At 42.0% G+C, this 13,869-nt stretch overlaps 2 protein-coding genes across 3 annotated transcripts; one reads left to right on the forward strand and one right to left on the reverse strand.

The window, feature by feature from the left end:
* Positions 1-362: 362 nt before the first annotated feature.
* On the reverse strand, positions 363-10,309 carry slc7a6 (solute carrier family 7 member 6). Of its 2 annotated transcripts, none has more exons than XM_048972979.1 (10): positions 9,977-10,309; positions 6,734-7,251; positions 6,190-6,315; positions 5,849-5,993; positions 4,814-4,937; positions 4,346-4,449; positions 2,875-2,971; positions 2,280-2,429; positions 1,950-2,133; positions 363-1,655 (listed from the first exon to the last, which is right to left on the reverse strand). In XM_048972979.1, exons 2-10 carry the CDS (start codon positions 7,227-7,229, stop codon positions 1,588-1,590), a joined length of 1,494 nt encoding a protein of 497 aa, XP_048828936.1. In that variant the 5' UTR covers positions 7,230-7,251; positions 9,977-10,309; the 3' UTR covers positions 363-1,587. The 2 variants fall into 2 exon arrangements, with proteins under 2 accessions (XP_048828936.1, XP_048828937.1); XM_048972980.1 differs by lacking the exon at positions 9,977-10,309 and adding an exon at positions 9,250-9,344.
* A 541-nt stretch (positions 10,310-10,850) lies between these two features.
* LOC125706829 (uncharacterized) lies at positions 10,851-13,617 on the forward strand. Its single transcript, XM_048973668.1, has 3 exons — positions 10,851-11,162; positions 11,254-13,199; positions 13,603-13,617. The coding sequence occupies exons 2-3, from the start codon at positions 11,994-11,996 to the stop codon at positions 13,615-13,617; spliced, it is 1,221 nt and encodes a 406-aa protein (XP_048829625.1). The 5' UTR covers positions 10,851-11,162; positions 11,254-11,993.
* Positions 13,618-13,869: the final 252 nt, after the last annotated feature.

The raw sequence follows: 13,869 nt of genomic DNA on the forward strand, positions 1-13,869 counted from the left end.
TGGAGTTGCTAAATTGCCCATAAGTGTGCATGTGTGAGTGAATGGTGTGTGAGTGCGCCCTGTGATGGGCTGGCCCCCCATCCTGGGTTGTTCCCTGCCTTGTGCCCATTGCTTCCGGGATAGGCTCCGGACCCCCCGCGACCCAATAGGATAAGCAGTTTGGAAAATGGATGGATGGATGATCACAGCACCATAAGCCTCGTCCATGCTAATCCTAATCCTAACCCTAACAACCAGACGAAAGCATCTGCCTTGTTATATATCTCGAGGAAATATCTTCAGCCATATTTGCCTCCCATACTTCATAAGCCGTTCATATCGATCTTCAAAGATGCCCACATTCAGAGACAATCACGACAATGTAAGGTTTAAAATAAAACTTTATTTAGAGTTTGAGAATAAATTATGCAAAACAGCTGTTTGAACATTAAAGCTATATTGCTGGATGTGACCCCCCCCACGACTTTAATCGTCACACTGAACACCAGAGCATCTGCCCAGTAACCAACACAAGCATTACAAACCATTGCCTGCGTTTCCAGAGGAACAAAAACCGTTCAATAGATGAAAAAAAATAAGAATCCCCACTGGTGTTTACAAACGCTAAACTATATATCTGTAAAATTGTAAACATTATAATTTTAGGAAAGTCAGGCAAGACAAAAAGGCATCTTTTGGCAGAGGTGCCCAGCACCGTAAAATGCAAACGGAGAATGGATGTTCAGCCTCTTTAGAGGTCAGGAAGTTAATTGCTCACAGTGGCTGACACTAAGCAGTGCTGTTCATGTCACTGCATGCAGTGAGCTTGCTCGACCTTCCAGAGAGCAGTATGTGGTACTTGCACGATTTTTCTTTTTGGCTAAAAACAACACAATACAGAAAAATATAACTGCATTGTACCACGATGGCTGATGATTCTTCCTGCACAGATGGGCACGGACACAAAGAGCTGCTTTGGGTGGAGCCAGAACACCTTCTATGTCCTTCCACAAACTTCCCAAAAATGAAAAGAAACCTCTACCTTCCCAAAGCTTCCTTCCCCTTGCTTGCGAAAGCCAGTCTCAATTATTTTATTCTTTGTGCAGCCATACTTAGGGAGATTAAAAAGTCTGAGATAGTAAAAGCTGAAAAATATATTTTTAAAGAGGTATACACTGGTGTTACAGTATCGAGGAACATTTGATAACATAAATGTCAGGTCTAGCACTGAAGCAGAACAAAATAATCCACAACACAGTGAGCCCTGGTGCATTAGCCAGCACCTTAGGCCACACATACATACTGTTTGTGGTTCTCCACAGCCGAGCACCGACCAGCGGCACCCAGCAACACTGCCTGTCACTGGAACAAACCCTGAAGGTGAAGCTGTGTGAAGCCATCCACTGCTGAACATGGTGATCTGACCATCTCGTGCTAAGGCATGAAGTCCTGAAATGTTCAAAAGACCTTTGGAGGAGTCGATGTGGTACGATAACAAGGAGACATTTCTCAGTCTTGCAGGCACTGCCCCCGGTGTGACGAACTGAAAGCTACAAAGGTTACTGGATCCCCAAGGTGAGTGTATAGTGTGCTTGGCAGAGCGCGGGTCTAGTCCGCCTTGTCCATCTCTGTGAGCACACAGCAGCAGGTAAACTGCGTGAAGTGTGTGAGGGAACCTGTGAGGAAACAGAGGTCAGGGATCACAGGCAGGCATCTGGATGGCACACCCACCTCGATATTTATGTCCAAATATCCGACATAAAACATGCTACATTGCCTGGTTTCTTGAATTTTATTTAGTGTCTCAGCAGAAATATCGCACATTAACTATTCTGCCATAGCTCTTTTACAGAGAACTTCTGTGTCTCACAATTTTCATACAGGAAAGATTCAAGAGAGTGACCTTGAGTAAAGGTAGATGATGCTAGAAACGGTTTGGGAGCAGGTGTGCAGGGAAGGGGGCTACTTACGGAGCAGTTTTTTGATGACGGGCGGCCTTTTGGACTCTGGTAAATAGATGCCGAGCACGTAAACGGGCACCCCAGAGAGGGCGATGGCGATTCCGATGAGAGAGTTAATGGTGTCACTGTAGAGGGGCACAGCCACCAAGAACACAGTACAGAAGCAGAATACAATGGGGAAGAACAGAGACAACTACAGTAACACAGATATAAGGGATGCCCACACACACACACAAGAGGAGGGAAGGATTGGGAGGAGAGAGCAAATGAAAAGTTTATTAAATGCAAAAAAACCAAGGCATAAAAATTGGTCTGCTTTTGTTGTCATTTTACTCTCACCTTGAGAGGTCTTGGCCTGTCTGGTTCTTTCCAGCGCAGGTAGATCTGCCCAGCAATGGACAGACCCACGAAGAACCAGTAGCTGAAGCTATAATAGTTGATTAATTGGAAGACGTCTTCCACGGCCAGGTAGATCAACGCCATGGCACACTGTAGGTGCAAGGTTGAAGGTTGCAGACCATCAATCTTACCAGCAGGGGGCAACCAAATATTGAAACATTTTCCTTTATATTGAAATTAATTAATTGTTTGAGTAGTTACTTAATTTTGTTTCCTGCCTCCAAATCTGTGTACAGTTTTACTTGTTCTCTGAGTATTCTGCATTAGTCCTTACAGAAAATGTTTGAGAATTGTGAATGGTAATTTTCATAATGAATGGCAAATTCCACCATGTAACAGGAAAAAGTCATGTTTCTCTCAGTATCAAATGTTATGTTTGTCATTTTACAGTCAGAAAAGTTCCCTAGATAATTGGTTTTCATCACAGAAATTAAAATGTACAGCAAAATACATATTATATTGATGAAATGCATTTAATCTACATGTAATATACCAGTTTCCCCAGAGATAAAGCATGACAGCAGCCAGGCCTTACGTTGAAGAGGAGAGCAGGGATGGGTGTGTATCTCTCTACGTGAATCATCGAGAGGGCGTGTGGGAGGTGGCCTTCGCGAGAACCCACGAAGAAAAGCCTGTCAGCGGGGAGACGGAGGGCAGTTGGACAAAAGACAGTAATGCACTCTTCGGACACAGCGGGTAACTCCATTTCATATCGTCACAGAGTTTAACGAAAGTCGGCGTGCTGATTTGGTCACCCATGGAACTGAAATTGCACGCGTCTTGAATAATTAAGGGAGATTTAAGCTAATAAAGTGTGGACAGAAATGCCAGCTCTGTATTTTGTGTTAATGCTATAGGCGGCATCACATGCTTTCATATCACTAATCGGTCCTTTATCCAGCAGCCATTCTGATGTGATTCATGACACCTGGGCTTGCCGTACTATTTCAGGCCCATTGGTGACATGAAGACATGTGACGCCACATATAAGATATGATATGTTCATGATATGTTCATGATATCATGGTAATTTTTCATTTTGGGGGTAGCACAGTATCACGCAAAATATAGAGCTGCTAAAGAGCTTTAAAATGATATGAGAACCATTTTCATGCAACTTAAGGGGGCCAGTCAAAATCATTGGGGTGTGGGGGAGGGCTATAAATTCACACTTTGTTAGCTTAAATGTCCCTTAATATTCATCCTAGACAATGCTAGTGCAATTTCTGTTCTGTGGATCAGCGTGCCAAGTTCTGTTAAGATCTGTCACAATAAAGTCCAAAAGTATAATGATCTGACAAGGAATTCCCCGAGTACTGTTAATAGCCTCGAGTACTGTTAATAGCCTTGAGTGCTGTTAATAGCCTCGAGTACTGTTAATAGCCTTGAGTGCTGTTAATAGCCTCGAGTGCTGTTAATAGCCTCAAACCTGCTTTCATGGACTCCAGGCCAAACACAAAGGGCACCAACGCCAAGCCCATGTGACAAAAATACGTCATATAAAAGAACAGGCCAACTCCCCCTTCACAAAATTATAAAAGGTTATTGTTTTCAGAAGGAAGACCCGGTCACAGCAGATATTATAAAGTGCTTCCAGATGGCAACAAATAAAACAATGAAAATTAGCAGGCAGAGAGCATTTCAGAGGTGCAATTAATGAATGTTTGCCGTACAAACCAAGGCCTCTGGACATTAACAATAAAGGATTCGGGGTTAGCCTGAAGAATGTAAGAAGTGAATAGCGAATAAAACAGAATACAGTTTGGTGAGCCCTGCCTCCCTCACTGGAAATTACACTGTGACACAACATGTTTGTGGCATTCACCTGAAGTAACACAGGAAGTACGTGTCTGCACAGCTCACAGACACACCTGGGGCCGGGATGAGTAAAATAAGACGGTAATGAGACGACAGGAAACCTGACAGCCAAAGGCAGGCTGACAAAGCAATAACAAAGTATCCAGAATGAGTACTTTTACTTGGGTTTTTATGGAATGCTTGCTCACCTGGAGGCCGCAATGATGGAAGCGTTGAGACCCCCGTAGCAGGACAGAGCCACAGCTATGGGAATAGTCCAGCTCATCACGCCCAACGTGTGGTCAGCAAAGGTCTGCACGGAGATGCGGTATTTACATTTACACACAGGCACTGCTGACTCCTCAGTATTCATATACTAACTTGTAAATACACAGAATACATTTTCTACTTTTGGTTACCTGTGTGCCATTCAGTTCATACCAGATGCATAAAAATATTATAATTAATGTGTATTTAGCACACACTGTTGTCCAAAGTGATGCAGAGCAAAACCAGATAACCAGGAGTTAGAAATAAAAACCTTGCTCAAGGACCCATGTTATTGATGTGACGGCATGATTTGAACCCACAACCTTCTGTACACAGGCAAAGATCCCTTTCCCACTGAGCGACCCTCATATAAAAGGCAGAACTCATCCATGTGACCTCACACCTACCACAGCAACAGCATCACTCGCAAGAATAGCCCCCATGTCCAGGACGGCATAGTAAGCCACGTTGGTGAGGATGTAGATCACAGTGACAACTGGCATGGAGATGGCGATTGATAAAGGCAGATTTCTGTAAAGACACATCAGATCCAGTCCCATTAAGATCAGGAACCTCTCATATCAAACTGGAAACCATTCCTGGAATCTGTCCTTAAATGTCCCTTTTTAAATGTAATATTACTGTGGTATGCCAGGGATCTTCTTTGGTTTCGGCATGTCTTCCATTTCTCTGGGAAGGGCACATATGAACCTTACTGTCCTTCACCAAGAAATGCCCCTTTTTTTGCAAAATGGCCAGACAAAACACGTTTAACAAAAATAAAACAAAAGAAATTAATCAAAAAACCTCTCCCCCAACTTAACTATGGTGCAATGTCACACAATAGGTATCCCTAAGTGACGGTTCACTGAAGAAAAGGCCAAACTAGAGGACAATGTGAGGAATATACAGCTCCGGTGACAAACAGACTGACCATAATACAGTCATTTCTGTCCATCCCTTTAGGGAAAAAGTCCCCTATAATTCTGGAAATCCAGAGCAATAAGAGTGCTGTGTCATATGAGAGTCATAGATTTATGTTTCTGCAGAGATATGTGCTGTAAACAAGTTAAACTTGTTAACTGTGTGCTTCAATGACCTCCGCATTGAAATCTTTTCTTAATTAAAGGCATTTCCTAACTGCCGATTCTGCTCAGCTGATGTCACCATGTTCAAGTTGTTTTTCTCCACACTATGAGTCATCACGCTTCACGAGATTGTGTTCTGTCGCGACTGGAGGAACATCCAGAGGGCAAACAGCAGCCACATCAATGCTACCCATGAAGTTGCCTAATGATTTAATCACAGGCAATTAAGAATTTGGGCCCTCAGCTCAGGATGACCGCGCTCACTGCCAAAGAACTTGAAAAACTGGTGATGGGAAATCTGCAAGGCAGCAATGCTTGAATACTACATTCTGGAAAGAGTAACACAATATCAACCTTTCCGGGTTTTTTATCTCCTCTGTGACAAAGTTGAGCGTGTCCCAGCCAGAGTAGGAGAACAGCGCAGAGTAGAGGCCCAGGGCGATGTCACCTGGTTTCCAGGACGAGCCTTGAAAGGAATCCTCAAAATTTATGGTGTGTCCTATGTCCAAACACAGACACATATATGAGAATGTGAGAAGAAAAACATATTACGTTAGCACAAAAAAACCCATAACGTGATAAGTAACAGCTCACAGCTAGACATGAGCAAAAGCGCAAACGGATGTGGGAGTTGCAACAGCGGCAGAAAAGAGGGGCATTTCAAAGCAACTGGGGAGAATTAATCAGTCGCCCACCTTGACAGAGTTTCACGATGCCTGTGACGATGATGACTATCAAGGCTATAACCTTGGCGTAGGTGAAGATATCCTGGACGCGAGTGCCCCACTTCACGTAGGCCGAGTTTATGAACGTCAAAAAGCCTACGAGATTGGGAGGGAGAACACACTGAGGATCCGGGAGCGCTGCTTCCGCCAGAGAACTTCCCAAATTTTCACACCCAAATGAAACGTATCAAAAACACTTTGATTTGGAAAAAAAAGCAATTATGGTATGTAATTCTTAACAAAACCCAGACTATAAATGCTACAACGTCCGTGGACCACATAATTGAGTGTAGTAAAGCACACATTATAGGTTAACCTCCAGGACAGTAAATTGCAGGAAAACAAATGGAGAAGTTCTTAGTAATTTGCATTGGTTATTTTGTTAATATTAAATCACTGGATGAATTTAATAATGGTGCAATTAGACTTGGAGAACAGCTTAAATTCTTTTTTAGATTAGCTGTGAACTGCTACTTGCAAATGCATCCAGGTTCCTGATCCCAGAGAGACTCACAGATACAAGCGGCAGCGATGAGACGTGAGGCGGCGTAAGGTGGCTCGCAGCTGGGAAAGAGCGGCTGGATGAGGTAGTTGGCGAACGTGATGGCGATGATAGCCTGGCTGGTGGGCTCGATGATCAAGAGAGACGTCCACAGGCGGATGAAGGCAATGAAGCCGCCAAAGGACTCCAGGATGTAGGCGTAGCTGGCACCCGACTTGGTGATGGTGGTGCCAAGTTCAGCGTAGCAAAGTGCTCCAACCACTGAGAATATTCCTCCGATGGCCCAGAGGACTAGCGACAGCCCGAAGGAGGCACTGTAGATGAGTACACCCTTGGGGGAGACGAAGATGCCCGAGCCAATCATGTTTCCCACGATTAGGCTGATGCCATTGAGAAGCGAGATCTCCTTCTTCAACTGCATCCCTTCTTTCACCGGCTCCGCTGTGCTGACTGGGAGCAGCGATGGACTCCCGTTCGATGTTTCACCTGATTCAGGATGTTTGCCCATCTCCACAAACCTCCAACTCTCCCTGCATGAAGCAATATAGAAACAAAACAAAAAAATAAACCACAACCACCAAACTGCATCTGTGTTCTGCAACCAGCAATAGCAAACTCAAAGCACTGCTGGCTGAACCAGTAAAAAAACATATTACTCATTTTGCTTACATTCCAACTCGCGTCAATGCACTTGGAGGGAACATTCTACATGTAGTACAAAATGAGGCTACCTGTTGTCATTTGGGACTCGATCTAATGAGACAATCTAACACTATAAAGAAAACCCAACAACCTCAAACTACTCTATTCTACAAAGCCACAAAGGTGAGGAATACTTTACTGTGAATACACAAAGCACAAATACACACACTCCTGCACTCATATCTTTGTGGGGACTGTCCATTCCCTGACCTAACCCTGACCTTAACCATAAGTAACCAAACAAAATACAAGACTTTGGGCATTTTTAGTTTTTTGATTGCAGTCACAGATTTTTATTTTAAAAATGGTCCCCACAACATCATCAGGTTCTGACAGGTTCTATCACATTATGGAGACACTTGGTCCCCACAACTGGGTAGTAAATGTACATTCACTTAATAAAAACAGAATTTTACATTAGATCTTACAAATTAACAGTAACACAACAAAAATAAATGTATTTTTCTCTGTAAAAAGCTACAGATATTTTATGGGCTGGTTAGAAGAACACTGCTTTGGTTCCCAAACCTCTCCCCAGGGGCACATTAGTCAGTCCATGCATTCATTAAATTTCTTCACCATCTCAGTTAATTGATTAATTAACTTAACTCATTAGCTAAATCTATGAGGTTTTGATTGGCCGAACAAGGTGGGGTAGTGATTTAGTCAAGAAAACAGACTGGAGTATTGCATGGTTGGAAATACTGGGGTGATTTTAGGACAGGCTTTGAAATAGCTAAGCTGACACACTTTGACGATACAGTAAGTGTTACACCAACATGAAGATCGTTTACACGATTTTCTTTGACTGCCTAAGACTTTGGCACAGTTCTGTATATGCATGCATGCATCCGAGGAATCATTCCACACAGCTCAACAAGAACATTTTGCCTGAACATAACATCGTCGATTAGTATGTACTCAACAGTAAAAAATGTGGAAAGACAGCTAGCCATAGTTTTTTCCCAGGACATGTAATTATTTGCATTGCTAAATGGGTTAACCGGTATTTGTTTAAATGCGATGTCTGAAGTCACTCATATGTCATGTCAGACTGATGAGGAGAGTACTCTTTCCCAACTGATATTCGCTTTACTGAGTTGCATTTAGACCCAGATTGATTAGTAACTTCATATAGCTGTGTGAATGCAATCGCTTGATGAGCTTGTTTGACAGGAGTAACAAAAACTGTGAATGAAGATAATTGGGTAGTGGATGACACCCAGGGAGCATGTAGAGGAGATAATTAATCCCAGTCAACTGTACCAACATCTCCCCAAGTTTGATTGCATTCAGCAGAATTGCACAGTCATGATCCCATCCTCTGCACCCCCACAGAACAGGCACATGGCAAAAGGCGTCAATCCCAGCGTATCATTTGCAGAACAGACACACTTTTTTTTTTTTTTTAACCACAGAAGTCCCTGTTCACTTAATTATTCTCAGATGTAAAGAAGAGAATGTGCTTCTTCACACATAAAACAGATTATGTCATCTTGGTTAATCTGGTTCATGCTTCTGTTTAGCTGTTGCAGTCTCAGATGTTCTTTTGTGATTTGTTTGCGGTACTATCAAGCTTGGATGTGATCATTTCCCTGAGGAACACAGCCCCCCCTCAATCCACGGAGGAGTTATCTAGCTTGCGCAAACATGTTTACTTAAAAAGTAAATTGGGAAAAAGGGATATACCGTGACTTCATCAGGCCCAAAGGCAGTAATCTAGGGTATCAACAAATACCGTCAGTGTGTTTATTTCATATCTACTTACTCTAATCAAGCAATTAATTAATTAATGATTAATCGAATTAATTAAAATATTCATTTACCTGCGCTGCTGATACAGCACCAATGAATTTCCGTTAATCACAGTGGGACATCGGCACAGTGGTCTCCCATTTGGGCACTAATCTCCAAGAAAACTGTTTGAGGTGTGTATGAATATCTCTGCAGTGTAACCTGCACACCACTGCAGTTACGAAAGTCACTATTCACGTAAACCACAGAGTAATGAAAGAGATTTACGATATAAGCGTAGGTATAAAAGTCTAAAAAAAAAAAAAAAAAAAGCTTTTAAAAGATCTATTAAAAGACACTGTAATCCGTCCAAACTGTACGTGTATTTCTATATCCAACCAGCGTAAGACTTGCCATTGCCAATTAATATTCTTTGTGCCTGAAAAACATATTCACCACAAAAGGGAGTTCGACATTCGTGTAATTAACATTATCGAAGTGGTACGGCAATTCTTGCGACCGATCTATCTTAGAGTAAAAATCTTTTTACATCAACATCGTATTCACGCCGTTCCTTTCAATAATAACTTCGTGCGAATTTCCGCGTCATTGCCAGTAAATGTCAAAATTCATGACGGAAATTCAAACCACAAAAATATGTAGCATAAAGGGGCCACATATGAATAAATAGTACCGCATATACAGATTCCTTATCTACAATAAAGGGATATTACAGCAGTTTTCATCTTTTTCAGTCAATTGAAAACTTTCCCAGTATAAGCCTTGAAGATGACAGGGTCGCAGTCAGCGATATATTACCTTTTCTGAGCAGAAGCGTCCAATTTCTGAAGGAAACAACCAAGCGATTTTCTGCTTATTTACGGTTTACGGACACATCCCTGTACGATGCGCGTCAACCAGCGGGCTGAAGCGAAATCCTTCACACAAACGTTATAATAAAACAGCATTAAAATATACTATAGCTATATGGATATTTATGGAATATATGCTCCATCAAGGAAAATGTCGCCGCTTAAAACGCTCTTCTCTGCCCTGTCAGTTTGGCCAGTTTCAGCAGTAAATGCCCCCTATTCCAGCCGCTTGCGCCTTTGTGCCCCGTCCTCGCTGCCGACGCCGTCTAGCGCTGGCACGTTTCCCATCGGTTTTACTCCACATGCCGCACATTTACGCACTTTACGTACATCTGGGTCTGTCACGTGACAGCAGCCGCACGCATCCTGTTCCAGTTGTTTACCATATTCCAAGGGCTTGTTCCGCACAGCTGGTTCCTTAAGTATGGGAGAAAGCGTGTCTAGCAGGTAACCCCAATATGTTTACTCCAGAATTAGCGCAATTTCTGGATTTTCCGTTCAAGAAACCGAGATCAGAGAAGGAGAACTATTACCGTTCATCACTTCAGGTTTCAACAGTCCGTTTAAAGCATCACTCTCTGTGGATTTGCATTCACATCTGAGTGATATGCTGAACACAAAGCAACTTAATTTCGGGCGTTATGCACAGTAGTACTGGCACCCAATAGGGTGCTGCATATCATTTTCCCCCCAGACATAAATCTCTGAGGATAAAGTTCCACCAAATTGCAGGTTTATCATAAATTATATAAATTGTGCTGACAGAAGTAAACTTTGTTTTAAATTGTAATCTGGTTTAATTTGTTATTACCATTAGCTGGCATTACTACTTCATTTTCAATAGATTCATTTGCTTTTGATTAATTTCATATGTGTTATATTTATATTTAATATTATTTACATTGCAGAATGCAAGGGGATTTTATTTGATTAAGGGTTGTTTCCTTTAAATATTTTGCATATATTTTAACTGTTTCGGACGTATATTTTATACGTCATTTCCTGTGTGCTGGCGGGAGAGGAATAAGTTTTGCGAGCGGCGCTGGAGTTGTAGACTGCATGAAAAATTAAGAGAATATCCATAAGCAAGGATTTTCAGACATTCCCTCTTAGCTCACAAGCAGGCAAAAGTGGTATGTTGTACTTTGAGTTTATCGTTGTATGTATGTTATTGTTAGCAAATATGTAATATGTATTTTCTTTGTATTTGTCCTGTATCTTTAGTTCTACGGTGTTTACGTCAGTGCTAAGTGTGCTGTAATTAAACATCAGTGTGCAAGACGCTTGGAACTTCGCTTTGTGACTAAGAGCGGCATAGTAGAACACTTCTCTGCTTCGGCGAAAGCTCCGAGAGCAAGTCCAGTGAAGCTACGCGCGAAGTGCAGAAGTCGGCGAGCGACCGAGAGAGAGAGACGCTGCACGCAAGTCATGGGAAATGCCACATTTGGAGCGGTAACATTTGAATAAATAAGCAAGCAGACAAGAGAAGGCAAAGCAAGAACCTTGAATTTGGGTCTTGGAAGTAGCGCAAGTACTTGTAAACTGCAGCTAAGGTTTCAGTTGTGCCGTATCTTATTTGTGCTTAAAGGCAAATGTGAATATTTACGTTGTCCGTAACTAGCAAACTAGTAAAGTAACCATAAATACCGTATTTCTGAATTAGGCAATTTAAGGTTTTCGCGTGAAATATTTAATCATTCGTATAACTTCATGCAAGTGTGTCATTTATATTAATATTGTTCTAAGGACATGTTTAACATTTTCCACTGTTTGACCTTTATAGAATTCATTGTGATTTTCAAGTATTTAATTCTAGCATTTATAATTTGATATGTTTATGTAAGGGTTTACCTAAGGCAATTTAAGTTATATTTATGCACTTATTGAAAGCAACTAGCAACTTGAAAGGGGCACATTTCAACTGAATTCACGTAGTTAAGGTATTTGTCGCAACACATTTTAACATGTCAACTACTAAGGAGGAAATACTGCAGTCTATTCATCAAGTAAGCCTTGAAGGCCCTTCCGCAGAAGGTGGCGATGCAGAGCACCTCGCCCTACGACAGCAGGCTGAACCCAGTAAAGATACTGAAGAAGCTGCTCAAGACAGTCAGCACCAGTCAGAGACAGTTAACATACAACAGATTCCAGATTTCAGGAGAAGCCAACGCATACGTAAACTCACAGAAAAGGGAAAAGAGCTGCTAGATGCCAAATTAAATGATCTAAAAAGGGATTTTGAAAGGATGTATGGAAGGTGGAAGTATCACGTCAACGGTTTGAAAAGATCCATTAAGAACAATGATGATGCAGATTTGATTAATGAGGTTGCGAACATGATTAATACCATCCAGTCTGATGTCGATAATATTTATGACAAAATCAGAGATATTACAAGCCCAGAACCTGAAATCCGAAGAAAAAATGACACATGTCATGCGATCACTAGGGTTGCCAACGAAAAGGTCCGATGCTACCTCGATGGAGTCTCTGACTTTGAAATCTTATCCTGGCCTGATGCTGAGTCAGTGTTTGACACCACAGTGTCCAGTGTCATCTCTGCAACTACCAGTAAGTCAAGGACTGGTTCTAAGGGGTCCAAGCAATCTTTCTACAAGTTACTACAGAAAAAACATCAAGCAGCGGCTGATGTAGCAGCCACGCAAGAAATAATTAAAATAATGAAGACACAACATCAGTATGAGGAGGAAATTCGAAATCTTGAGGTGGAGGAGCAAAGGTTAATGGCAGAGAGAGAAGTTGAAGAAAGGGAAATTGAAGTGGAGAAGGCAAGAAAAAGAGCTCAATTTATCTCAGAAAGCACAGCTAGAAAATTGAGGTTGGAAGAGAAAAGGAAAGAAGTTGAACAGTTGAAGGAATTGAAAAGGCACAATGTGGCACAAGCAAGGCTACAAGTATATGTCGAAAGCATTAACGGTGATGAGGAAGAAAGCTTACCACCTCCTCCCTCTCAGCAAAGCCAAGAGGTTTATCCTACTCAACCAAATTTACCAGTCTTTCTCCCTCAACCAGTTATACCCACCCAAGCTTCTTCCCTGCATCCTCCTATGTTCACCTCAGTTTCTTCTCCACAACGAAACAGGTTTTTAGAAACTCCAACCCCACCATCCGCCACGTTTGCTACCTCTCATGAATCTTCTAACGACCTCGTGAGAACACTTGCTGAAGCAATTACAGCTAATCGCATTCCTATTCCTGAACCTATTGTTTATTTAGGAGATCCGCTAAAATACAATGACTGGAAGCTGTCCTTCCAGACACTAATTGATCGTAAGAACCTGCCAACTCAAGAGAAACTGTTTTTTCCGCGTAAGTATGTTGGTGGGCCAGCTAAGAGAGCAATTGAAGGTCATTTTCTGGTTGGAACAGAAACTGCTTATCGTGCTGCTTGGGACATACTTGATGAAAGATTTGGTAATCCATTTGTAATTGGCAAGTCGTATCGAGACAAGATACAATTATGGCATAAGATTAACCCCAAAGACAGTAATGATCTACGCGAATATGTAGATTTTCTGAGCAGCGTTGAATCTGCCATGCCCTACGTTCAAGGTCTACAAGCTCTAGATGACTGTATTGAAAACCAAAGGATCGCATCCAAGTTACCAGATTGGTTGAGTTCACGATGGAACAGAACAGTCACAAAGTTCCAGGATGAACACATGAGGTTCCCTGATTTAAAATATTTTGTAGCCTTTCTCAACAAAGAAGCCCGAATTGTGTGCAACCCTATCACATCTTTGCAAGCGATGAAGTCATCGGATCATGAAAGGACTCAACGGACCCGCAACTTTGGTGCCAAAACGTTTACCACTAATT

This window comes from Brienomyrus brachyistius, chromosome 13 (genome assembly GCF_023856365.1).
Source record: "Brienomyrus brachyistius isolate T26 chromosome 13, BBRACH_0.4, whole genome shotgun sequence".
NCBI lineage: Eukaryota > Metazoa > Chordata > Actinopteri > Osteoglossiformes > Mormyridae > Brienomyrus > Brienomyrus brachyistius.